This window comes from Mauremys mutica, chromosome 11 (genome assembly GCF_020497125.1).
Source record: "Mauremys mutica isolate MM-2020 ecotype Southern chromosome 11, ASM2049712v1, whole genome shotgun sequence".
Lineage (NCBI taxonomy): Eukaryota > Metazoa > Chordata > Testudines > Geoemydidae > Mauremys > Mauremys mutica.
In genome coordinates this window covers 11,946,537-11,973,938 of record NC_059082.1, presented here as the reverse complement: position 1 = coordinate 11,973,938, position 27,402 = coordinate 11,946,537, and the positions used below count along the sequence as shown (strand labels likewise).

Genomic DNA, 27,402 nt, shown 5'->3' with positions numbered 1-27,402 from the left:
GAATAAACAAACTCCTCTGAGAGTTGACTTGAAACAGAAATTATTCCTGAGGGGAAATGATGTTAGTTTAACTCTTACAAAAAGTTTAGTGGAGTCTGCACATATGTAGTCCTTTCTTGGGACCTTTTGGATGAATAGAAGGGGGGAGGGATAGCTCAGTGGTTTGAGCATTGGCCTTCTAAACCCAGGGTTGTGAGTTCAGCCCTTGAGGGAGACATGTAGGGATCTGGGGCAAAAATCTGCCTAGGGATTGGTCCTGCTTTGAGCAGGGGGTTGGACTAGATGACTTCCTGAGGTCCCTTCCAACCCTGATATTCTATGATTCTATGAAACATCTCTTCCTGTATTTCAGTATACAGACAGTAACCCAATTGTCAAGCTTTCCAAGTTAACTGTTAAACTCACTCAATTTAACTTGCTTCACCCAGGATGAAAGCTGGGATGTTGTCAATAACTCAAAATTTCAAACAATGGAACAAAATGTTGGCAGTAACGTTTCTTTAAAAAAAAAATTCTTGCATCTTCTGCCTTTTCTAATGCATTTTTTAAAAAAAGCCAGATGTGAAGAGGAGCAGTTGCACAATAAATTTTGACTGCAACATTAACTTCACAAATACTGGTATCTGAAATACAAATTAAGATAAAATACATCTAGGAATTGCCAATCCTGTACAACAGTAGTATAAATAACATAAGGACACACCATATAGATCCAACTTCTGCTTAAATCCCTTGGAATGTCTTCATTGCAGTTACCTTATAGCCCTAACCATAATGAAATGGACATGGCTTGTATTTTTATTACATAAGAGATGCAGAAGCAGTACAAACAGTTGTATTTTCTTCCAACTTGCACTTCGTGTTTATAAAATACAATTTGGAAATTAGTTCTGTGTGAATGGATTTAGACCTGTTTTCCATTGAGAACTTTGAAGTTTTAGATCTGTAATCTGTTGTCCTCTTGGCAAACGGCTTCTTTTGTAGAACTGAACTGCAGAATGCAGCAGACTTTGTAGAACAGAACACATTCAGTTTGTGGCAGCCATTTTATGAAGTAGTTTCATATAAAAGAGGATTTTATCTGGGGAAAATAAAGAAGTGAAACAGAAATGAACAACTCTATCTGGTTTCATCAGCAATTAGTATTTCTTGTCTTGTTAATGCTCAAAAGGAAACTAGCCACTCTTGGAAGGAAGGAAAAGTGATTAAACGCCTGGCATTTTGGTGCAGGTCCAGTTCAGTCACAAAATGGCTGTTCCTTTGTGCCGCATAGCTGACAGACATACTGCATTGCACTGTGTGTACTCTGAAAACAGCAGGAAGTTGCTGGTGGGGAGTTCAAAGGCCATCTTGTTTTTGCTGTGGAATCTGATTGGCTGTTAGCTCACTTGGTAACAGGACAGTCAACACTCGGGCGCCTCTGTGGAAGCAGAGCTCTGCCTTCTAGTGATGTCAGCATAAGCTTGCTTTTCAGAACCTCCCCCACGCTTGGCAAGAGAGCGATTGCCTGCTCAGCCAGCAGGGAAAACAGCGTTTGCATGCACAGCATTCATTCCAGTGTGTGAGAGAGAGAGTGCATGCAGTAGATCTACAATGAATTTTCTCACATCCTCTTTAAGGACATTTCTAGTAGGTTTTTTTCCCTGGATTCTTTTTTTTTTAAACTTGGGATACCCTTTAACCATTTAGTGTTCCTTGAACAGCTGGACATTTTTTATAACTCTACAAATCTTAAAGGGATGAAGCCCCATTTCCCCACTTGCCCCATAAGTGTGTAAATGCTTTTAGCCAGGTCACATTTTACTCTTTTTAAGAAAAAACATAAGACAAGCAATGCTGGACATGTTTAACAAAATACATTTTGAACATGTTCTGGCTACAAATTCCTTCTTTTTGGTTCTCCAGTTTACAATCTAATTGGTTGTTACTGTGAGTGCTTTTTGTTCCAATCCTGCAGTAGCACATACAGAATTTGGTTCTCCATGGCTCTGCAGAGTTTTTTTGTTTTTTAAACTTTTTAATCTTCTGCTCACTTCTAATCTGAAGGGTTTTTTAAAAAAACAAAACCAAGCAATCCATGTTGTATTATGATGTAATCTACATGAAATACAAAGGGATGGTTCATTTTTATTTTAAGGAAGTAACTTATCTCATTACAAATACATGATTCAGATTTTAAACTACTGTATTTTCTTTTTTGAGCTTCGCTAGAACTGTGCAAAGAATATATAGAATTCTTGTAAACTAACTGCAAGAAGTTAGAAATAGTTTTAAATTTATGAACTGTTTCTTTAACGCTCAAAACTTAATCAAACACTGTATTCTCTAACTCTATTAGCCTGAGTATTTTATGTAACAGAAATGGAAGACAAGAATAAATAGATCAACTGTGTAATTTCATAATCCTTCTGAAACTGTCTTCATTTAACACAGCCAACTAAGGGCTCATTTACACTAGAAAATTAGATCAACCCAGCTGCCTTGCTCAGGGGTATGAAAAACTCACATCCCTGAGCAATATTTTAAGATGATCTAAGTCCCCTTGTAGATAGTGCTAGGTTGGTGGAAGAATCTACCTTTCAGGGAGGTGGAATACCTGTGCCACCAGGATAACCCCTCCCATTGGCATAGGTAATATATAATTTTAACATTAGCTTTAATAATTTTTTTAATGTATCGACACTGAAACGCTATATTTGCATACTTGCAGCACTGGAGGTGTTCTGCTGTAGAGTTTCAAGTGTAGACAAAGCCCTAAGCATGTTGCCCCATATTTTCTCTCATCCATACATAAAACCTCTCTCCTGGTTTAGCGGTGCTTTCAACACAGGCTAGCTTTCACAGCTGGCGATATAGCTTTAGAGCCTGTGTTCTGCTTTTACTTGTCATCCTGCCCATTGTGCAGTGAGGTCTAAATCAGTCAAGTGCTGATAGTTCTCCTGTGCCAAAGGCCCTGCCTTTCTGCAGTTCCCCCTTCTGCTCAGGACAGATAAGGTCAGAGAGAGGCATATCTTGGGTGTGGCCCCAGAAGTCTTAGAAGCACACAGGGGAAGTGCAGCACCAGGTGAGAACACTGACTCATTTCAGTGCTCGTGAGCTAGGCTGACCCAATGCCCAGAGCCAGACTAACTGCACTGAAGACATACACTCTTTTGCACCCACTACATTTTAAATGCACTGGCATGATGTTGAGTTGATGGGGTGGGGGGAGGGTAATAGTGGCAAAGTGTCAATTAACAAGGGTATGTCTACACTTAAACTGCTCTAGCAGTGCAGCTGCACCACTGTAGTGCTTCAGTGTAGATGCAGAAGGGATTCTACCATTGGTGTAGGTTATCTACCTCCCTGAGAGGTGGTACCTAGGCTGATGGAGGAATTCTTCCATTGATCTAGCACTGTCTGTGTGTCTCAAAAGTGGATTTTTCACACCCCTGAGAGAGGTAGCCAATGGAAGTGCCCAGTGTAGACCAGCCCTTAGAAAGTGAATCATCAGTCCCCTGAGCAATGTCATTCCAACCCCTCCCCCCACTTCCTTCAGTGCCTCTCACCTCTATTCTATAGCGGCCACTTGAAGAAATGACAGGATACCTATTTATTTAGCCTTCTGTCTCTGAGATAGTCAAGTGTGAAGTGTTTTGCTAAGTATTGGGTACTTTACAGCAGTGATTTTGAACAGTTCATTGCTTGCTATTCCCCAATCCTGCCCCACCCAGAACCAATTCTCTATGTGACAGTGGAAAGATTTTGCCAGCTGTTTACTGCTCTAAAATATTTGTGAAGCTGTTAAGTGTTTAGGCTTCCTTGTTTTTTTTCTTCATTTTTAGGCATAGAAATATCAACATAATTCCTTCTGTATTAATATATTGTAAAAACCAATAGTGGAGTTTGTAGGAACAGTTGGATGCTTTTTGTTCTGTGAGGGAGTCCCACCTCTTAACCGTGAATCTGCCACCTTTTCAGATCTCCTTTCATCATTACTGTATTTGGAGAGGTATGGCTGTCGCATGATGTCTGCAGGGGATGCACTCGAATAGATTATTGTCCCAACTCCTCCAGCCAAAACTGCCTTTAAAGATCACTTGTGATAGAATCGTACAGCAGACCCCCAGTATCTGTGGTAAACCCATATCTTCTGGGTTTTGCACTGGACACACAAATGTAACTGGCTGAAGTTTTAAACAATGAAGGGGGAAAGCCTAAATCCAAATTTTACTAATTCTTTTAGGGCCTGTTTCTTTAATATAAGACTTGTCAGGGTTTCATGCACAATATAAAAAAAGCCTCCTTCTAGCACATACTAAAATCAATTAGCCATTTTGAGTGAAACACTGATTGCTGTGCATATTTCCCCTAAAGCATTTGCATGTTCATTACAAGTCTGTGTTGCTGACTACATACAGAGTCCCTTTTGAATTGGCCATTGTGCTCCTCCATGCTGACTGTGCTGACATGGATAAACAAACCTGCTAAAGTGGCAGTTAAAATGACTGAGTGATGTATGAAATAGCTTCTGTCCTGCTGTTTCTTTCCTAAAGGGAAATGTGTTATCTAATCCAAGTATCAGAGGGGTAGCTGTGTTAGTGTGTATCCACAAAAACAACGAGGCGTCTGGTGGCACCTTAAAGACTAAGATTTACTTGGGCATAAGCTTTTGTGGGTAAAAACCCACTTCTTCAGATGCCACCAGACTCCTTGTTTTTATCTAATCCCAAGGGCACAGATCAGCAAAAAGACAGGGTACTAGATATTGTCTCTTCTCCCATTATGCATTGGTATTATAACAGGCTTGCCCCTGGCCCCACCCCTGCTGTTCCCCCTCCCCCGCAGCCCCAGCTCACTGTGCCGCTGGCACAAAGCTCTGGGGGGCGGGGCGGCGAGCTTCTGGTGCAGCACTGCTGCAGAGCCCGGCCTGATCCGGTGCTGTGTGCTATGCAGTGCGTGGCTGGCGCCAGCGGGGTGGCGCAGCTGCAGCGCTGCCAGCCACCATTGCTCTAAGCATCGTGGCAAGGTAGTGGGGAGTGGGGGTGTTGGATAGAGGGCAGGGGAGTTCAGGGTGGTGGTCAGGGGGCGGGGGTGTGGATAGGGGTCAGGTGCGGTCAGAGGGCGGGGAACAGGGTTTGAATGGGGGTAGTCGGGAAGCAGGAGGGGTTGGATGGGGCAGTGGGGGGCAGGAGGGGTTGGATGGGGTTCTGTGGGTGGTCGGGGAGAAGGGGTGGTTGGATGGGGCGGCGGTGGCAGTCAGGGGTGGGAGTTCCTGGGCCTGTGAGGGGACGAAGAAGGGGGGGGGTTTGGATGGGGCCGTCAGGGAATAGGGAGGTTTGGATTTGCCAGGAGTCTGGGGGGGCTGTCGGGGCCAGAAGGGGGTGGGGTACAGGCTGGCCCACGCCCCCACTCCCCTAACAGGTCCTCCATACAATTTCCAAAACCCGATGCGGCCCTCAGGCCAAAAAGTCTGCCCACACCTGTATTATAAGGTTCTCAACAGTGGGTGCTGCATGAGTGGGAACAGTGAGGCAGTCACAACTGAGTTATATGCTGCTCTTGGTGAACGTTAAACACGTTAGTACTTTCAGACCCCACCACATCCTTGGGGAAGGGGAGATCCGCCTCTTTCAGAGCCCTGAAGTCTACCCTTTCACTCAGGGTGAACTGGGAAGAGTCTGTCTTTGGAGTTTCTCAGGGCTGGTCTGTGCTACCACTTAAGTTGATGTAACTTACATTACTCAGGTGTGTGAAAGGCGTCACGGGGGGGAGGGGCAAGTTACAGCGACCTAAAAGCTGGCCACACTGGTGCTGTGTCGGTGGGAGACGCGCTCTCACTGACATTACTTCACCTCCGTGAGAGGCAGAAGCTATTATGGTGACAGGAGAGCGCTCTCCCAGAGAGAGCTGCTGCAACTTACGGTATGGTATGCAACTTACGGTTCCAGTTTTGATGAAGGCAAAGCTGTTTATCAGACAGTTAGTGTCAAATAAGGAAGAGAGTGGGCAGAAACAGAGTGATGGTACCTCAAATTCTGCTTCTAAATCAGAGGTGGGCAAACTACGGGCCCGTGGGACCCTGCTCTAAATCTATGCCTATAATGGTGAAAAAGACAATACATCTTTATAAAGGAAGACGAAAAATAAACATCTCAAACCTAAAGCCCATTAGCAGCTCTTAAAATAGGACTCTGCTCTGAAAAAGGACTAAAAATTATGTGGATTTTCATGTTGGTGTCTCAATAATCCCTATAGCAAATATGTTCCATTTTCCAAGATAATGAATACACTTTCGAAATGTAAGCCCTGCAAAGTTAAGATGGTGTTCCTTCTAATATGTCATCATAAGTAATAAAGTTACTGCAAGTCAAATTAGGCCTTCCTTGACACATGGGTGACTGTTTGTAATTTCATAAGCAATTCTCTTCATACTTCAGAAGAAATATGCAGCTCACTCCCTTCTGGGAAATTGTTCTGCAGTGTGACATGAGTAAGAAGCAGTAAAAATAGACCATATGATTCAGAAGTGCACAAAAGGAGATTTGTGCAAGAAGGTGCCATTTATGAGGTCATTTTTCAGAGTAGAGTCCTGCTTTAACTTTGTCCAATATGAATAAGACCTGGTCAGAGGCAGCGAGTTTGAATGAAAATTCTACATTGTATCAAAATGCTCTTCAGAACTACTCATACAATCCTACTTTTGCTGTGCCTTTAAGGATAACAGTTCAGAATCTGTTTCTGTTGTGGGTGAGAGACTTCTTTTGTAATCAAGCTCTTTTTCATGGTCACTCTGCTCATTTTTACTAGTGCATCTTTAATAGATAAGCAGGATCTCCTGTTTTTCCTATCTTTTGGCCTCTACACAACTCTGCAAGTGCACCTCACTTTGTAACCTGCAACACCCCCTGCTATTCCAGTCCTGAAGAGAATGCTAGTTGTGCTATATTATGTAAATGTAGGTGTAGTGTAAATAATAGATTTATAAAATTGGTCAGTCCAGTATATCTCAACATACTTTACAAAGCAGAGAACTTAAGAGAGAGGTATGCAAATATGAACCATTTATTGAGCTCAGTAAGTGCTTGTTCTTTGGTTCTGCCTCTGGAGCCTTAGGTGTTAAAACCTATCTTGGAGAGAGGGAGACAGTGTTGGCCAAAAGATGGTGCTTTCACTTAATGCTTCACAAAAAATCTCTTGAAAGCTCAGCTTTTCTGTGAACATCCATCTCTAGTTAGCCTTGAAACTGGAACAAGGATGGTGACAGCTAGGATGCCAGTTTTGAGCATATAGTTCTTAATAATTAGTTGTATTCTAGTAGCACCAAAAAGACCCTATTGCTGGGTGATATACAAACAAAGTAAACATAGGCAGTAATTTACAGTCTCATCAGTACTGGACATTAGAGCTGGTACTAAAAGTCTATTGTTGTTTGCTTAACATGTTCTGTTATAACCTGCTATTTTTAGATACTTATAAATTTGCCAAATTTTAACAATTCTGTTAGAAATTTTCAATATTTCCTCTCTCTTTCATGCTGTATTTCTTCTGAAAGTTTCAACAAAAATGGTTTAGCTTTTACTGAAAATGAAGTTGGGCAAAATAGGTTTTCGGGGTTTTTTTAATACATTTTTCTTGAAAGGGTGTTAGACCCTCCATCCTGTGGAGCAGGAGCTGGATATTTGGAAAGGGCAGCTTGGGGTGCCTTTTTTTGTGCCCATGAACATCATCCACATTTTCTCAAGTTAGCCTCTGGAAATCACATTTTGTACATGCTCTGTAGAGGCTTGCTCCTAAAAATCTCTGAAGACTCCATTTACACCAAACATGCTTGAGCTCCCTCCTCCTCTTCTCTTTCCCCCTGTCCCCCTTTTTCCCCCAGCTTCATCTGCACCAAACATGCTCATAGGTGCAGAGCTAGAGCAAAAGATAAAATGCAGGGCCTCACATAGCGAAGAGGAGGAGCTGCAGCATTCCTTTCTTTCTTTTGGTGTGTACTTCACAACCCATGTTATTGAGCTAGGCCTCACACCCTTGCCTTAGGAGGCAGGCAAGTATCATTTACCTTATTTTACAGATCGGATACCTCAGAGTTTGCATAAGGTCAGGTCAGGCTGGGAATAAAACCTTATCTCTAATTGGGGTAGTTCCAAATCTCATCCACTTTCTCACGCTGCCTTTCATGCTCCATGTGCCCCAGGTATATGCTTGGTTGTGCTGTCTGTAACCACTAGACCACATTCTTGTCCAGAATCAGGAATAGAATCCAGGAATCCTGATACTCAACGTTTTGCTACTGTCTACCAAATAGTAGTGCAAGCCACTGGAAAAATGTGTGCTGCTACATCTGGTGAATGGTGCACAGTCAGGATAATAGCTTGTTGCTGCTACATGTTACACCATTAGCTCAAATGAAGAGGTGTGAAGTGTGGTTTGGGGTTTAAACACTACTGATGTGGGCGAACAATATGATTTTATATGATCCATCTTATCACTTTGCCTTTTATAAAACCTAGGAAATGACACACACGCTGTTTCAAACAAACACAAACAAACAAACAAAAAAAACCAAAGCAAAGAGGTAAAGTCAATCACTCAAAAGTTAGGAAATGCTGGAACTAAGGTTGCAGGGGGAGCTTTAGTTTGACTCCTTTGTGTATATGCTGGAAAGTAAGCTGCCTTCTTCAAGTGCTGTCCCTGTCTCCATTTCAGGTGTCTGTGCATTTTTGCACTCTTGTGGGGGTTTTTTTTTGGGGGGGGGGAAGAGGCCTCAGTTTCAGATTTTGTCCCAGACTCCCCAAAAACCTCTCTGTGGCCCTCTGAAAACATATCCTTCACCTTCACTCTCTAATTTCCTCATGCAAAGAAATTTGGGGTGCAGTTTATAATATATATATATATATAAAAAACTACAAAATTGTGTTGTATTGCCCAGCTGTAAAATGGTAGAGCAGTCATCATGACACCCAAGCCCTGCTACAATTTCCTTGCAGATTTCTTAAGATGCATTGTTACGAAAAGGTGACCTAGTAAGGTCCTAGTGTTGCTGTTAAACTAGTTCTTTCTTGAACGCAGATAGGATTATTTCCTTTTATTCTTCAGCAATGGGTCAATTTTTCCCAGATCAGAAATATTTGCCTCATGAGTAAAGAGTTACAGACTGGAGTACATCGCAGAAATGTGGAAACATCTTTTCTGAGTCTTGGTGGATCTAGATTTGTAGATACACTCCCCATAAAGGGGCCAACCCAACTCACACTTAGTGTTTGTCCTTTGACTTTAGTGGATATTGGGTTGGGCCCAAAGTGATTTTCAGATATATACTTCCCCATAGTGTAATTGAAAGTTGCCTTATTCTGGTGCCCATTTTTAGCGTCCAAAAAAGATTATCTCTCGGACTTTAATCTCTTAATTGTGTACAGCTCTAAAGATTAACAAGCACATACTTGCATCTGATGAAGTGGGTTATAGCCCACGAAAGCTTATGTCCAAATAAATTTGTTAGTCTCTAAGGTGCCACAAGGACTCCTCGTTGTTTTTGCTGATACAGACTAACACGGCTACCCCTCTGATTCCAAACAAATACTGTTTGCCTATTGGCTGGGGTATATTTGCTTCCAGATATTGTCAGAGATGGTTAGGATGGTTAGAATGAACTTTTCTTTCTAATACTTCATATTTTAATTAAATAAAAAATTTTAATTAAAATATGAAAGTAAAGGTGGTTCTTGACAAGCACATGCCCTTTGTTTCACTAACAGGTTTCAGGGCGTTTTAAAAAGGTAATTGCTTGCCACAATCTTAGACAGTGAAGAAATATGACATACTTAGCTGCAGTATTTTTAGCAAGTGTATATTCATGTACATACACACCTGCAAACATGTATGGCTGATTCCTCTCTCTAAAGAAGTGACAGTTTTGAGATTTCACTATTCTTAATCCTTATTTGCATTATGGGTATTACCCACAGTGTGGTAGATGTGGTCTCCGCCCTGGAAGAGGTCAGAAGCTTGACAAACAAAGGGCTGCAGGGAGGGATAACAGGTATTCTGAGACTATGGCTACATTAGCGCTTCAAAGCGCTGCCGCGGCAGCGCTCCCGCGGCAGCGCTTTGAAGCGCTAAGTGTAGTCAAAGCCCCAGCACTGGGAGAAAGCTCTCCCAGCGCTGTCCGTACTCCAGCTCCCTGTGGGGAATAACAGACAGCGCTGGGAGCCGCGCTCCCAGCGCTGGGGCTTTGACTACACTGGCGCTTTGTAGCGCCGCAATTTGCAGCGCTGCAGAGGGTGTTTTTTCACACCCTGCTGCAGCGCTGCAAATTTGCAAGTGTAGCCATACCCTAAAATAAATATCAACTATGCCACCTGGACCTCAGCCCAGCCATTATTGTTGTTTAACTTCTTGTAGCCAGTGCTAGTAGAAAATGGGACACCTTCCCAGCCCTCAATTTTGATTTTCAGTGGAATACAAAAATATTTTGGCCAAACATTGAAATATTTCAATTTGGAAATGCTGCCACTTCACCTTATGGGGGTTGTAGTTTGGGCACCGCAAGCATCCATTCGCCCCTCTAGACTGCACTCCCAGGTTGGACTGCATTTCCCATAATTCACCCCATAGTCCCCTCTTAGAGAGGGGAAGCGGTTCACCATGGGAGTCCCTTGCCAGGGTGCATTTATGGGAGATGCAGGCCAGCCGAGGAGCCTGGCTAATAGAGAATGGGGACATGAAGCAACTGACTTACAGCTCCCACGAGGCACCTTGTCAGTATGTCCAAATGGAAATATTTCAGTTTTTGAGTGTTTGACTTTTTGACTAAAAATTGAAAATTTCCACAGAAAGCAGGAACTTTTCTTGAAAAATGTTGTCTTACTGAAAACCCAATTTCCCCACAAAAAACAGTTCCAGCAGAAAATATTCAGCCAGCCCTAATTGCTAGTAAATGGGTCTAGCGTGGGCTAGTTTCAAGTGAAAGAGGAGAGGAGGTGGCGTTAGGAATGAATTCAGTGAGGACATTTCAAGAGAAGTGGACAGATGGGGCGGGGATGGGGGGAGAGGGGTTACGGCAGGGGGGCGATGTGAAAAGAGCTGAGCCAATAAATAAGCAAGGGCAAAGATGGGGAGAGCCTGGAAGGTGGTGAGGACAAGAAACTTGAACTTGAGGTGATGGCAAAATGGAAGGATTTACGGTAGTGTGACATATTTTGAGTACAGGCACATAAAATGATCTTAGCAAGAGCCGTGTTTTGTGTGGACTAGAAGTGGCGGCACAAGCAACGGGGGTGTTGGAGAGAAAAATGACGAAGTGGCTTGTCTTGTTTTTCCAGTTCTCCTAGGACAGAGCGGGGAAAAGGGGTAACAGCTTCTGAATTTCATATTCCTCCCACTTTTAAAGCCAAACTGAAGTAGGTAAAACAGATTTTAATGAGCTCATCTTTAAACATTACTTAGAAGTTGGTCATTTCTCTTCTTCCAAGTTTTGAAATCTTTCCTTATAGCTAATTTTTTTTCTTTTGATTTCAAATTCTTCCATTTTGAGACACAAAACAAACCAGAAATCACAAGAGCAGGGACAAACCATAAGATGGTGGAAGAGCAATGTTCTAAAATGGTGACTGGAAGGCTGGCTGAGTGCCCAGCAGCACTGGAGGAATTTCTGGAGCAGTTTTTCATGCAGTGTTTCACTGCTGCCCTCTGCCAGCTCTCTGAGAAAATGCAGTTCTGTTCTCCAGTAGTGATTTGTTGTACTTAGGCAATTGACTGGGATGTATTTATTCACGACTGGCTGGGGATATAGTCTTTGTGGGTAGGAGACCTATATTTTACAGGAAGGAGATTTAGTTTTACAAGGCCTCATAAAAGAATTCCTTATAAAAATAGGACCCTTTTTATTTCCATATTTGAATTTTTTCTATTTATATGTGGCAAGATTTATGAATTTTATTTTATTGTGTCTATTGATAGCTACAGTGCAAAAGTACATTGGTTTTATGTAATTTTATCATTGTATTATATAATTATATTCTTGCTTCTGCCTTTTTTAAATGTACTGATACTGCTGAAATTAATCAGTCTGGACAAAAACTAGATACATTTTGTTCTTTCATCATTTTATAAAAGGGGACAAATTAAAAACTACATTTCCCTCTTGGAACTGTGCCGACTCTTTTCTTCCAGTATTCTAGGCTGTTTACAAACAACGAACAAAAAGATCATCTCTGACCCATAGAGTTTGTAGTCTTATTTTCACAATTTTCTTTTTAGTTTGTTGTAGGGCCAGATGTGATGCCAGGATTGCTAACTCTAGCTGCTCTTCTTCCCTCTCTGTCATGTGCATAATCTGCTGTTCTGTAATGAGTTTCTCTTCCTCGTTGGTTGGGTTGCAAGTGGGTTGAGGTTTGAGAGGCTGGGGAAATGGAAAATGAAACAAAAATATGATGCCTGCTACTAGCTCTAGGAGAGATGGGCACTGCCATGTGAGGCCTCTGGTGGCAATATGTGTATTGTTGGATTTTTAATACAGCATGACCTCTATTCTCTCCCTTCGGATACTCCTGGCACTACAAATCATGTATGAATGAAATGTATGGAAACACTTGGTATCTGTAGTTAAACTCACATGCCCGATGAAAAGCCCCTTTGAATCTAAGAAAATCAGATGCTCCCATTTAGAGCAGACACGGATTCCCTCTTGCTGTTTGATTTGATTAAAAACAATAAAAAGACATCTGTTCTAGGCTCCCTAACGTTTTTAATAACACAGTAAGTGAAATCCCAGCAGCAGTAATGTAACCATTTCAACAAGAATTCAGCCAGCCAACCACATATAAAAATGCCTTTCCACCACTCCACAGTTGAACTTGCTTTTTCTGGGGCGTATCTTATTATTACCACTGAAGCATCTGGTACTGGCCCCTCTCCGAGGTGGAATACTAGACCAGGTGGAGCACTGATCTGATCTGGTATGGTCCTAATTTGGCTGCTAAATTGGAAAGGGATGGAGTTCTATACCAGAGCTCGTGCCCACACTCATTTTTAATCTGGTGGTGTGAGCCATGGAGACTGCATGTCCCAGCATGCCATGCTCCATCTTGCTCTGAGCAGAACAAGTCCTTACAATGAGAGTGGGCTTCCCAGAGGCAGCCTTGAAGCTGTTCTTTCGGCAGCCCGTCCGTGGTGCTTTAGTTGACCAGAGGTAGGTACTGGATAGTGACCTGAAGTCCATCCGCTTCCCTCGTGTACCAAATGTGTGTCCTCCACTGGGAGAGCAATTGCATCTGGATGTGACTCTGATGTGGCAGAATATTCTTGTTAGACATGGGAATTTACACCCCTAGTTAAGCTTTTAAAAATGTGCCTAGTATTGTACCTTGGATACAGCTAAGGTTTTCTCAGAGGTTATTTCTTAGCCATCGTAGTGCAGTTAAAATTAATTCCTTCTTTCTTTACCATTAGTCACTCAGCATCTGAAGAGGCCTCTGGCTCCGACTCTGCAAGCCAATCTGAAAGCGAGCAGGGGAGCGAACAGGGCAGTGAGCATGGCAGTGAGACAAACAGCAGCTCAGAGTCCTCCGAAAGCCAGTCTGAATCTGAAAGCGAGTCAACAGGTTCGAAATCCCAGCAGACCCCACCTGAAACCAAAGAAAAACCAGCCAGCAAGAAGGAAAGGATAGCAGATGTAAAAAAGGTATTGTCCCTGTCACTTCTTAACTAGCCATGTATCTATAACCAGGCACTGTCAAACCCTTGCCCAGAATGAAGGACTAGAGAGCAGTACACTAGCAAAACTGTTGTTGGCCTCCAGGCCACTTTGCCAGCCTTCTCTAAACCCTCTCAGAAAAAGCCGCCCCCCTGATGTTGGCTTCCTTGGTCATCTTGTCAGTCACTCCATGTATATCTCAGCCAGCTTGTGTGATATATGCAAATAGGAGATTCCGCGTGACTATGTCACTGTGTGACAGCTTGAGATTTATGCTTTGCGGCTGGGATAGGTAGTGACAGGGCTGACTGACAAAATGAAGGAGGCAGACATGAACTGTCAGTAAAAAGGTTTCATTATTTCATCTGGCTCCCCCTCGTAGGTAAAAGTAGTAAAGCTTCCTAGTGGCATGTGCCCAAAGATGGGAACCTATGTCCAGCATTCATGGGTGCCACGTTGCCCCTCAGCTCACTATTTTAATTCCATCATTGTGGGTCTAAAAGGAAGTGGATTTCCTGTTGCCTAATTCCTCTGGGTCTGTAGTACTCAGCCTTTTCCGTATTGGGCCTTCCTCCTTCCAGCTGATCCCTCTCAGGTGTAGACTGCGTCCTTCTCCCATTTAGCCATACAGGAAGGGCGGGGGATGGCAATTCCCTGACACCTGTTGGTGTACTCACCCTGATGTTGTGCCCCCCTGGTTGAGAACTCATGATTGGAGTAAGTTGTTTATCCTGAGGTGGATTCAGCCAGGACTGTAAAACAGCAGATTTATCTGGGTTCTCATTTTTTAAGCAATAATCTGATAATTTGCAGTCTCAATAGTCAAAAGCAGTGGAGAGTGAGCGGGGGAAAAAGAGGGAGGGTGTCCGTTAGGGCAGGGGTTCTCAACCTTTTTATTTCTGAGGCTCCCCCAACATGCTATAAATACTCCATGTCCCGCTTGTCCCATAACAACCGTTTTTCTGCATATAAAAGCCAGGACCAGCGTGAGGAGGTAGCAAGCATGGCAACTGCCTGGGGCCCCAGGCCACAGGGGGCCCTGTGAAGGTAAGTTGCACAGGCTTCAGCTTCAGCCCCGGGTGGCAGGGCTCAGGGCCTCGGGCTTCAGCCCCATTCCTTGGGGCTTCGGCTTTCTGCCATGGGCCCCAGCAAGTCTAATGCTGGCCCTGCTTGGCGGAACCCCGGAAACCTGCTTGTGGCCCCCCAGGGGGCCCCGTGCCCCACTAAATTTAGGGTGTGGAAACCCAGCAAATGTAGCGGACTTACAGAAAAGAAGTCAGGTCAGCCTAACCAGTCTATACATTTTGTGCTGTATGACTGCATTATTACTGCCATTTGTGGTTTGAAGGCCCAGATGGCGAGGTCCAAATACAACACATTCAAGTAAGTCAGTTCTTGGAGAAAGCTACTTTGTTTGCTGGGTCTTGGGGAAGCGCAGTGCCTGAAGCCTAAACGCTTCAAGTGCCTGCAGGGAGAGAAACCGTGCATTTTAATTGTTCACAATGGATGTTCCACCTCAGCTGCCTGAGAACCATTATGCTGTCTGCTCAGGTTTTAGTTCAGCCTCGCATGTTAAGGGTGTCAAGGATGGATGTATTTTTTAAAGCAGTAACAGTAACACAAAACTTAACTTTCTGTTTTATTGTTGTTTAGTGGGGGCCAAAGGAAGTTATGTCTCTTCCTTTATGGACTCTTAGCAGCACATCTTTAGAAGATGAACATTAAAACATATCTGAGAAAAAACCAGATCCATATACAGGATTCCAAATAACATAAACAAGACATGGAACAGATTGAGGCACTTTCAAATGAGGAAGGTGCCCATCTTCCTTAATTCCTGTAATAGTGGACATTTTGCTTCCTGCCTCTGCTGGGTGTAGCTGTTTGGGGCTATTGGAATTACATCCGCTGGACTAACCAGTGCAATGAATTTTTGTCATACTGTATTCACATTACAGCTATGACCAGCGAGACCTGAGTCAGAATTGGGCCCCATTGTGTTGGCACTGTGCAAACAGATGGGGGAGTCGGTCCCTGCTCTGAAAACCCTTGCTATTTAAGAGAGAAGGAAATTTGAATGGGATTTTTTTCCTTCGTTTTTTTGTATCAATAGGAAAGTGATTGAACAGGCTTCTGATTTATTTCTGGGTATGTGTATGTCCAATAGGTATATTTTCTACAAGAAACCTCTCCTTTGTAGTGTTTCTTCATAACTACTTGTAAATGTAGCAGAACCCCAGTGCTGGTGACCGTCCTGCATTCATCATGCCTTCATTCCAGGTGTCACTTTTGTATCTGTTAGTGTGTTCAGGTATCCTTCTCTTGCCAGTGCTTTTAAGGAGACTTGTGGGATGGAGGTGAATATCTTTAGAAGACCATAAAATGGGGATAAAGTCTAATCAGGCAATAAGAGGTTGACAAATTAGACTAAGCAGGAGCATGTAAACACAGGTGGTGAGATTATTTACAAAATTACTAATTCTTGAGGTTTGTCTCTGTCCATTCTGGCTTCAGGTGTCTCACCAACAGTGTTCCCGCTAATTTTTCCCACGCACGTGCGGACTGAATTTTATGTGCACCAATGTGGAGGCAGGTCTGGGGCTGGGGGAGAGGCTCTCTCCCCGCCATGGCCCTGAGTGCCTGTGCGTTGCTTAATAGGCTGCTGCGCGGCCGCGCAGCTTAGAGGGAAAGTACTCACCAATATTAGTGTCCCATGTGATCCACATATCTGTACATACACCTCCCCTCAGGTTGTAGTTCTTGTCTCCCTTCTCCTCCTAAGGGCCTGGCCACACAAGTATAATAGACCATACTTTTGTAAGCAGTTTGCAAAACTCTTATTTGACATGGTTACAGCAACATGGTTCTTGGAGTACTACCTGTACCAGTAACCGTGTGTAACCACTGCATAGGCGCCGACTTCTCCTCTGCATGATGGGTGCTTGACCCACCTCGCCCCGCCCCTGCACTGCCCTCGCCCCACCCCCATTCCACCCTTTCCCCAAAGTCCCTGCCCCACCCTGCCTCTTCCCACCCCACCACTGCCCTGCCTCTTCTCCGCCTCCTCCCCTGAGCACCGCGTGTCCCCGCTCCTCCCCCTCCCTCCTAGAAAGTCCTAAGCTCCGCCAAACAGCTGTTAGGTGGCGGGGAGGAGTGCGGGAGGTGGGAAGTGCTGGGAGGGAGAGGAGCAGGGATGCAGCATACTCGGGGGGGGTGGGGGGGGAGAAGGAGGTGAGGAGGGGGAGCTTGGCTGCCGGTGGGTGCAGAGCACCCACTAATTTTTCCCTGTGGGTGCTCCAGCCCCCAGAGCACCCATGGAGTCGGTGCCTATGAGCCACAGTGCATTCCAGGATGATGTGGGCAGGTATGCCATCTGACTTTATAGTGGATAGAGTACCTTGGAGGATATGTGCACAGACTAGCACCAGCAGTATATGCGTTATGGGACATCCTATGTCACAGAATGCTGAGAGGAGGGATTGGCCAAATAATTATGCAGGCATGGTAGGGGGAATCCATTTACATTGCAGAAACCCAGTGTTTCACACCGGTTACAGGAAGACAATTTGGCAGCTTAGGGCCTCTGGCAAGAGCAATTCACCATGAACTGGTATAATTTACCACATTATGTGTGATGCCAGCCGTGTCCAGAGCCACCGATGTTCCTAGCTGTTTACAAACTCAGTTAAACGCTCTAGAGGGGGCTTTAGAGGCAGTCAGTACTCTATAAATGCTGTGATGAGCTGTCAGGATAATGACGGTCACCTGCTTTCAGGCAATCAGAAGTCCAGCTGAATTCCATTAGCACAGACCTGCAAGAGTGGGTGGAATTCCTAGCGCTACAAGAGTCCTTCTCCCTGGGCCCTGCAAGATCCAGTTAGCCTCTAGATTGGAATACAACCCTACACAGATCTACCAGGCTTTCTGGATAGCTGAGGTGACCCACATGTCGTTGAGCTGTTCAGTTAGCCCAATGGGGTTTTCCCTAAGGGAGAAATGGGGGCAGGTGCTTCTGGTTAGAGAGATTTGTCCTCTTGACCCTGTAGAGCAGTGGTACCCAGTTATTTCAGGGTCATGTCCCCCCTTACACCTGTTGGTGCCTCATCCCTCCGGGAGGCCGAGACTGGGGCTGCAGCTGGGGTTGGGGGCAAGAATAGAGCTGCAGTCGGTGGCCGGGAGTCAGGGTCATGGCTGGGGGCGGGGCTGGGTGGTCCGGGCCCTGCTGCGTGCCCCTCCCTGCCCCCACAGTTTGGGGACCTCTGCTGTAGAGTTTCTTGCATGGGGAGAAGTACTGAGCATTGCCACAAGTCTAATGTAAACGGAATGGGGAATTTAAAAAAGCTTTTAGTCTCTCTAGCTGAAATAAATAGCTGTTCATTCATATGAAAAGGGAGAGTTATTCCTTCTTCGTTTCCTTTTTTGTATTCCAACAGGGACACTTGGAGAGACTGGGTATTCAAATACCTGTCCTTCTACAGCATAAATAAACCTCGAAGTTTTTTGTAGCTAGGGGGAGGGAAAACTCCATATAATAAATATAGTGGGAGACTGCTGATGTTATAAAACATTGCTAGGCATATAGTCAAAAATGATCCATGATCCTTTCAGTCATGTTTCATAAGTTTCCATAACTTACCTAACCATCCCCCCCCCCCCCCCCCAAAGCCCCATACCGATGCCATACTGATTCATCAGAAGTTCATTCTTAAACTTCTCTAAAATGATAGCAATAATTGGGGTGAAGCAGGCCTGCTGATGGTCTGTTTATTTTGCAGATGTGGGAAGAATATCCTGATGTTTATGGGGTTAGGAGATCAAACCGAAGCAGACAAGAACCATCGCGATTTAATATAAAAGAAGAGGTAAGAAAAAAAAAAAAAAGATGAGATGAGGGAATATTTAAAATTAAAAAAATAACACAAAACAGAGGCAGTTCTGATCTGTGTCACCTTTTAAACACTGAGTTCAAGGCAGATTTGTGGAAGCTGGATTTCGCAAATTAAGGTCCCAATCCTGCAGTCGGATCCACTTGGACAGATGCTTGTGGAGTCACTGGACTCTGCAATGCCATTAAGGGCTCCATGCATGGATCTGATTGCTGCAGTGGGGCCTAATGCAAGTGATGCTCTGTTGTAGAAACATGGATCAGAGAGAGGGAGTCCATGTAAAAACCATAAAGGAAACTTCCCAGAAACACCTTACAACAATAAAACAGTCTTTGCTCTATGTCCTGGAGTGGATCGCAGTGATTAGTGTGTTTGTGTGTGTGAGTTCAGCTTTATGAGCCATCAATTTATTTATTTATTTATTTTTGGTTGAGTATTGGGGAAAATCTTACATTTGAATGTAATGCGAGGGACAACGAAACATGAGTTTGTTAGCGTCTGGCAGCCAAAACTTTAAATGATTCCAGCCATCAAAACATACTACAGAAATGGAGACGTTAGCTGCTGTGCTTGTTTATATCTACACATCTGCAGATCTCCAAGGAGGCTAAGCATCCATCTCCCTGTTTTACAGATGGGGAAACTGAAACACAGAGAGGGTCAGGCTGAAATGTTCAAAGTTAGGGGGCCTAAAGTGAGCAGCCTGATTTTTTCAGAGGGGCAAGGCACCTGTAGATCCCTTTAGAATCTTCTGAAAATCAGGCCACTGTAGGGGTAGGTGCTTATATATGGGTTTAGACACCTAACAATTAGGTACCGAGGTTTGAAAATTTTGGCCTAAATTACTTTCACTGTCATACAGTGAGTCAGGGAATAGAACCCAGATCTCCTGACCCCTAGTTCGGTGCTTTATCCACTGGATCATGTGATCTGCACCATGCAACTAAACTCAGAAAATTCCAGACTGGTGTGCTGAATGCCCCGAATAGCAGCAGCAGGTAAGAAGGGCATTTAGCACATAATTGACTTAGCTTTTGTTTTCCTTTTCAAGTTCCGCAAAGTCCAGACTCGCTGGCTGCCTCTCTGTGCGATGCCCCCAGCATGCACTATGCTGGTGATGTCACACCCATCACAGATCTCCGCTGCAGACCCGAGTGCCCTGTAGGGGGCTCAGGTAAGTCCCGTCCTTTTTTTGTTTTACAATATTACGTGGTTTTGCAAATGTTGTTTTCTTTTCCGATATCTTTAATTCCTTACTATATAAGGTACAGTTAAAAAAAAATCCAAGATGTAAAAACTTTGCTATACCACACAATATTGTAAAAAACAAAAAAACCCAAAACCTTCAGTGCCCCCCTCCCACACCCTCGCCTCCAAAAGAATCCCAATCAAATCCAAATCCATACCTTCCCCTCAAAGCAGGGCCAACTGGTTCCTGTAGGGCGACTCCCATCTGCAGCAGAGTCTGATGGGTGTGACGTGGTCACTAGTGCAGCGTCGGGGCCTCACAATGAGGAGGAGATGGAAAGTCTTGATTTTGGAGACAAAAAAGTTAAGGGGGGAGATGGGGAAGATAGTTTATTTATGGCTTGATCCTGCATGGTGCTGAGCATCCTAGTCTCCCACTGAAGTCACTGGGAGCTCAGGATGCTCTGCACATAGTGAGTGGTTGTTACCTTGCTGGGATCAAGCCCATCATCAATGATGTGCTTTGCCTACTTGCTGTTTGGGGTTTCCAACACAATGTAAAGGCGCTTTTTATCTGCCTTCTTTCCTGAAATGGTGGTTGTGGCTCTAGTGAAAAGCACTGATCAGGCAGCATTGCAGGCTCACATCCTTTCACCGCAGAACAAGAACAGCCCAGGCAGCAGCATTGCAAACTTCCCCATCGGTTCTCCTACGGGAAGACGTATCTGCTTGAGAGGGAAGTTCCGTCTCTAGGGACCGTTCAGTCATTCTGTGCTGAGACTGCCAGTTTGGGCAGGGTTGTTTTTGTGCTGCTAACATCTGTCCTCTGGGAACTGGACTGAGACCATCAAACATATGTGTCACATAAGTCACTAAGCAGCCATTGGAGATGGTATAACACTGATCTGGGCTAGAAGATCAGGAAGTGAAAGACAAGATTTGTATGTTCGTTAAACAGTCTTGCAGAGACTTCTAGTAAAACATCCAGGAACTAGAGACTTTTGAAACTGCATGACAGTGTGCAGCAAGAACGGTGCTCACTCATGTATTGTCTTGGTATTTAACAGAACAACAGTATGTCATACTAGTGGGAAGTGAGAATTTCACAGCGGTTGCCCTTTGAAAATATTCTAAAGCATTCAGTAAATCAGTATGGACGAACAGACATCTTTTGCGGTAAGAAAGTTGTCTCATGATTGGAATGGGTAGGAGCCTGCAAAGCTGAGCACTCTTAGCACCTGTATCATGAAGAAGAGAACTCGTGTTCCACCACACAACATACATTGATTTTTTTTTTTAAATTCAAGAAATTGATTATTTTATTAATTCTGACGTATTTTAGTTTTTAAAGTTCAGATACTCCTATTCTATCTAGTGGGATATTCAATCAAGTAGGAAAAAATTTACCTTTTCATCAATCTGGATTCCTCAGCATTTTGAGAGCAGCATAAAAGGACAGCCACAGCAAAGCTAGATGGTTTCAGAACCTGGGGCTGAATGATGATCAGCTGTAGGAAGCCTGAATGATGATCAGCTGTAGAGAGCATTGTTGCTGTTCATTATTTATTAAATTCTTACAGTGTGCATGGGCCTGTACAAGACCCAAAATGAACAAATCCTTGTCTAGAAGAAATTACCATCTAAAACATGATCTGCAGTAGTTACCTGATCTACCATAGTGATTCTTAAACTTTTTGATAGTCTGAGGTGAGCCAAAGACTCTCTCATGGGCCATGGCAGGCTGCTTGGTTCTAAGTATTTTATTCTGTGGGCTGTCAGGAAGGGCTCCATCGACCACAGATGGTCCACAAGACCATCGCTTCAAAGCTACTGATCTGTAATCCTCAGCAGGAGGACGGTAAAAATAGAATTTGGCTATATTTTGCATAGTGGTGTTTATACAAACACTAGGTCTCAAAATAGATTAAAGTTTTATAATACAGTTAGAGATGTAAATGTTAAATGCTAGCAGAGGGAGAGAAATTTACAAGTGCGTGAGATGGGAGAGTCAGTGAGGCAGAAGGAGGGAGGCTGTTCCATCTGGTAGGTGCAGCAGAGGAGAAGGCACTTACTGAAAAACAATAAATAATAAATTAAGTAAAAGAGTCCAGTGCTAGATGAGCTAAAGGGCGCAGTGTGGAACTTGCAGCCCGGGGGAATGGGATCTGAGTTGTTTTAAGCCATCGTTATTATTAATTATTTGTATTATTGTAGTGCCTAGGAGACCTCCTCATGTGCTAGGTGCTGTACAAACATAGAACAGAAAGTCAGTCCCAGTCCCAGAGAGCTTATGATTGAATTCTGGGCTGTTCCAGTGGCTGAAGCGGCTCTTGGGGGCGCTGTCTGTTGTGGCAGCTGTGATGCCCAGACTGTCTGCAATTCTGCATGTGCGGCTCTGACTCTGACATGCTTACTACTCTGGTGGTCCTCGGAGGACAGCCTGTTTACAAACACATCACAAGTGCGGTTCCCGCCCCAAAGATCTTGCAGACCAACTATAAAACGAGAACAGGTTTATATGACAGATGAGGGACGATAAGAGAAGGTTTCTGCACTGGGGAAATTCTTTCTTAGCCAGAACTGGTGTTTTTAGAGTCCCCTTATGCAGCTCTTGTCCTGTGACTTGACCTAAGGAGGCCAGAGTGGCGGTGAAAAATCTCACTTACGGTCTGAGAGTCTGGTTGGAGAGTTTTTGAACTGTCCCCTGAAGCAAATGGGGAGTTAGCAGAATTAGAGGGTGAGGGATGTGCTTATGCTTATATATATATATTTTTATGTATGTTTGAAATGGGAGGTAGCAACTGTCTGCATGTACTTGAGTCTGTAAAGTTGGGGTCATTAGGCAAGAAAACAATTGCATATTTGAAAAGCATGACAAGGTAGCTGAGGTGAAGCTAGAAGTTCATTTGGTCAAGACAGGAAGAAATGACAGACGGGCAGGGCTGAGTATCATCTATGCAAGAATGGTAACTAAGCTTTATAGGTAACAAAAAGATTACAGAGAAAGGGAATAGGTAGAGGGCAGGGCGGAGAATGGAGGCGTACAGAATTCTGAAGAGGAGCGATCTTTGCAGAGAGGAGGAGCCACTATTAGGCCTTGTCTACACTGCCACTTTACAGCGCTGAAACTTTCTCACTCAAGGGTGTGGAATATCTGCGCCCCCCTCCCCCCCCGGAGATCTGCAAGTTACAGCGCTGTAAAGTGGCAGTGTAGACAGTGCACCAGCCCAGCACTGGGAGCTACTCCCCTTGTGGGGGTGGGTTGTTTTTTTTTTTACGACTACACAGCCACGTTAAAGCACTGCCCCGGGGCCACTTTAACGATGGTTGTGAAGACACCCTTAGAAAGACTGTGTGCCAAAAATGGTATTGTTGTTCTCTTCCAAACTGGATCCTTTTCTAACCCAAATTCCTGTGGCTAGAGTTTGACAGAATAAACTCAGCCCATTTTATTCGTGTTTTATCAAAAGACGAAGCAAAAAAAAATAGACATGGTGAGGAAAGGGATAAAACTGTTGCTTGAAAAGGATCCCAAACCTGGGGTGGTGGGAATTGCAGCATACTTTAAATAGTTGAGTGAGAAGGAAAGACAGCTAGTGAAGGGCAGGAATCTATCCTATAAATGTTTTAACCAAGCTTTAATCTTGGCAAAATAATAGAGAAGAGAGATCCAGCAGTAGTTCATCCATCTTCCTGCAATGACAGGACTGAAATCCATGGTGGATTCTGCTTAAACTTTGTTGCCATGATATGGTGATATCATGTTTATCAGCCTGGTTTACCAGATTGTTTTTTGTTTTGTTTTTAATATTAAGTTGTTTGTAGTCAGATGGCACAGTGCACGGGTTCATAAATGCAAGTTCACTACAAAATACTGTCACAGATAAAACTGTCTCAGATCATAGGGAGGGTTTTTCAAACGGTTGGATGCAGTGCAAATAAGAAAAGAAACCAATGAGAGGGAAAATGGAAAAAGATTGAAGTAAAAGAATAGGAAGAAAGTGGAGCATTTCCCAGCATTCATGAGCTGTCTCCTGAACGAACATTCCAGCTTATGTTGTTTCACTAAGTTCTTGTATTTGGGAACTGTAAGCTGTGTTTGGTTGTTCCCTGCATTGTGACATTGGGCTGGATTATGCACCTCCCAAGAGCTGTTGAGCACACTCAGGCCTGGTCTACACTGGGGGGTGGGAGGAGGAATCGATCTAAGATACGCAACTTCAGCTATGAGAATAGCGTAGCTGAAGTTGACGTATCTTAGATAGAATTAAAATTACTTACTTTGCGTCCTCGCGGCGCTGGATCGACGGCCGCGGCTCCCCTGTCGACTTTGCTTCCGTCTCTCGCACTGCTGGAGTTCAGCTGTCGACGGGAGAGCGATCAGGGATCGATTTATCGCATCTACACTACATGCGATAAATCAGTCCCCGATAGATCAATCGCTACCCGCCAATCCGGCAGGTAGTGTAGACATACCCTCAGTTTCCACTAGGCTGCAGATGCTCACACCTCCCTGGAGGATTCAACACCTTGCAGCTTCCAGCCTGCACCGTATTAGCATTGCCTGGTAGGCTCTCAGGTTGTGGTATGAGAAATAGTACACCAAATTGGGTATACCTGAAATATTAATATCCCCTCATGCCTTCCCCAAACCAAATAATGGAGGCCAAATCAGTGTTTCAGAGGGGAAGGTAGATCTTTGCTGGGTGTTCTCTCCCGGGAGGTTTTAAAAAATTATTGCACTGGAAGGCTTAATCCTCGAGAGTTCGTGGGGCTGGTATGGTATGGTATGGTTGGGTGGGTGGGTGGTGCAAATCGGAGTGCCAGCATTTGAACAATGGACACCATCTTTGGGTGTATCCGCACTTCGAGCTAGGGGTGTAATTCCCAACCCGAGGAGACATACCTGCACTAGCTCTGCTCGAATTTGTATGCTTAACTGTGTTAATAGTTTTCAGAGTAGCAGCCGTGTTAGTCTGTATCCGCAAAAAAAACAGGAGTACTTGTGGCACCTTAAAGACTAACAAATTACTCTGACTGAGATGCTAGGCATGTTCTTGTGGTGTCTAGCTCTTCCCACTGCTTGTGCTGCCGAGGCTATATTGTATCTATAGCATGCTAACTTGATCAAAGCTAGTTATGTCTCCTGGAACTAGGAATTACAGCCCCAGCTTGAAGAGCAGACGTGCCCTTTCTGAATGACAAACCAAAGCGATGGTCAGTTTTGATATGTCTGTATATTGCAGCAAATAGCAGTTTCCAGAGGAAGATTACAAATCAGCAAGATGCATAGAACAAATAATCTTTGCTTCTCTTTCTGATCTGAGAAATTTCTCATTGGATTCTGTGTCGTCCCCCCCGCCCCCATATGGGTGCGTTGTGTTTTATATGCGTGTGTCAAGTGCACTAGAAGGGGCGGTTTGTTCATGTGGGAGTGTCCTGTATCTGATAGCCTGCTTATATGACTGGACCATATTAAATAAAATAGGGTTTGATGTGTGAATAAGTTGTCTTTTTTTACATTACCTCTGAGTTAATGACACCGTGGTAAAAAAGTATTACAGCAGTAGTCAGAGAATACATCTCAAGCTAAGAGCTAATCATGAGGAGTGACTTGATTTCAGGGTATTGGAGTGTGTGTATTAAGAAGCATGAATGCAGCTTTTTCTCAATCATTCAATCACTGTCTTGTTGAGGGAGTAAAGAACAGTAAGGTACAAACACATGATTCTAGCAGAATAACCTTTTTAAAGAAAGTTTTTTCCCTTTATTTTCTCCCAAACAAGATTTCGTGGTTCTGTCTGGGAACTGGAGGACCAAGAACTTTATGGTTTTAACTTAACTGTACTGTTTTTACATTCCTAAAATGTGCCCATCAGACACTTGGTTCACATTCATAATTTAAATAACAAAACACTCAAGTTGTAATGATCAATGGCCTGCCCTGTGAATGGAACTAAACATAATTTTGCTAACCCCAAGTGTTCAAAAACTCATGAGATTGACTTACAAATCACATGATATATATATTTTTTTTCCTTAAAAAAGGGTTCTTTCTCATTGCTGTCTGATTTTTGCAGCTTTAAGACATGTTGGGGTCACATTTTCAAGGTTTTTCTCTGCAAACACCAGGGCTACAAACCTTTTTCATTAAAAAAAAAAAGAAAGAAAAGAAAATTTTCACGTAGGTTAAGATTCTCATGTAATTGCATGGCTCCAAGACCCAGGCCTTCAAGAAAAACAGCTGTAACGAGACGCATGATAAAACCATGAGCACTGACAACACTGTAAACATGTTCTCCACCAACATGTCTTCAGTCAAAAGCCTGAGAAAATAGATGTACCTTATGCTGGGCCCTGAAAGAGAGCAAGATCTGGCTCTGACTAACCAAAGAATACAGGGTCACACCCTTCCACCCCCCCCACACATGAGGAATGATTTTCAGCCTTCAAATCTAGGAACTCTTAGCAGAAGCATCACAGCCTATCATCTTTCTTCCATGGTGGTCACTATCTCTAGGACCCTAGCAGTGCATGACTTCATAACTCAAACTTGCCATTTGAAGTGCACCCTGACATAAGTTAGAAGCAAGTGTACACTTTGGAGAATGGATGTAATGTGAACCTTGCAGCTGCCACCACTAAGTACGCAGGCATTGGTTGTCACTAGAAGTTGATCATTAGTCGTAGGTGGTTTATAGCCAGTCACTTCCGGATGCTCCAGAACTGCAAGATGCATGTTAAGGGCTTTTCACCTTTTCTTCTGAGTTGCATTTGTAATCTCTCATCCTCTGAAAGCAATTGCAGTAACCTTGTGACCACTGTGCAGAATCCAAAGTTAATGGTGTTGGGTAGCTGGTCACCTTTATTAAGTGGTATGGTTGCACAACAGTGTCATGCTTTAATTCTAGCGTTGCAGCAAGGGACAGTCCTTGGGCTGCTTTGAAGCTTAGACCATGTGTGTGTTTCAGTGGCTTCCTAAAGGAACGAATGTGGAGTGAAGTCTACAACCTGATCTTTTCTTTTAATTAAAGGCAAGTAGTGAATCTGAAAATGAGAGCCCAAAAAGAAGAGGCCAGAAGCAAATGAGAAAACCGTAAGTCTCTATGGAGAGGGTTTTGAATTGTTTTGCTTTTATTCTAACAGACAGTTGGCATTCAGCTATGTTTGAGGGACACTGTAAAGATAAACGTACATAAAAATAATGTAATTGGTTTTCATTAATAATACTTCACATTATTAAAACTGAAACAACTTGTAAAAAGGTGTGTGCTGGGATGTCCTGCCGTTTGTAAATCTGTTTGTTTACTTTTTGGCACTTTACTCTGCTTCAACGGAACTGCTCAGCTTCGCTTTCTGCTGCTAATTGGTTTCACCTCTTTTGGCTCTTTCATGCGCTAGCTTAATGCTAATGTTTTTCAGGTTTCCAGCATTGGAAAGAAAGCTTAAGTCCTGAGCCCCTAAAAAATAGTTTTGATTAGAGATATTTGCATGTTTTTTTGGTTGTCATATTAGGTTTTATATTCTTCTCTTATAAAAATAAAATAAACTTCTGGAGAGCTCTCATGTTGTAAAATAACCCCCACCCCCAATATGCTTGACTGTATTCCTTTACATTCATGTAATGTCACCTTTTCCATCCAACATGTT

The 27,402-nt window shown here is 43.6% G+C and overlaps 1 protein-coding gene across 6 annotated transcripts in view; it reads left to right on the top strand.

Annotated features, from left to right (window-relative positions):
• Nucleotides 1–27,402, top strand: part of CHD2 (chromodomain helicase DNA binding protein 2) — an 80,916-nt gene that overhangs the window by 4,730 nt on the left and 48,784 nt on the right. For 3 of the 6 annotated variants that reach the window (XM_044978821.1, XM_044978820.1, XM_044978819.1), the window contains exons 3-5: nucleotides 13,435–13,666; nucleotides 18,454–18,540; nucleotides 26,787–26,848. In XM_044978821.1, coding sequence (XP_044834756.1) covers nucleotides 13,435–13,666; nucleotides 18,454–18,540; nucleotides 26,787–26,848 — 381 coding nt within the window. Of the gene's footprint in view, nucleotides 1–13,434; nucleotides 13,667–18,453; nucleotides 18,541–19,615; nucleotides 19,739–26,786; nucleotides 26,849–27,402 lie in introns of those variants that run through there. The other 3 variants (XM_044978823.1, XM_044978822.1, XM_044978824.1) reach the window with 2 other exon arrangements.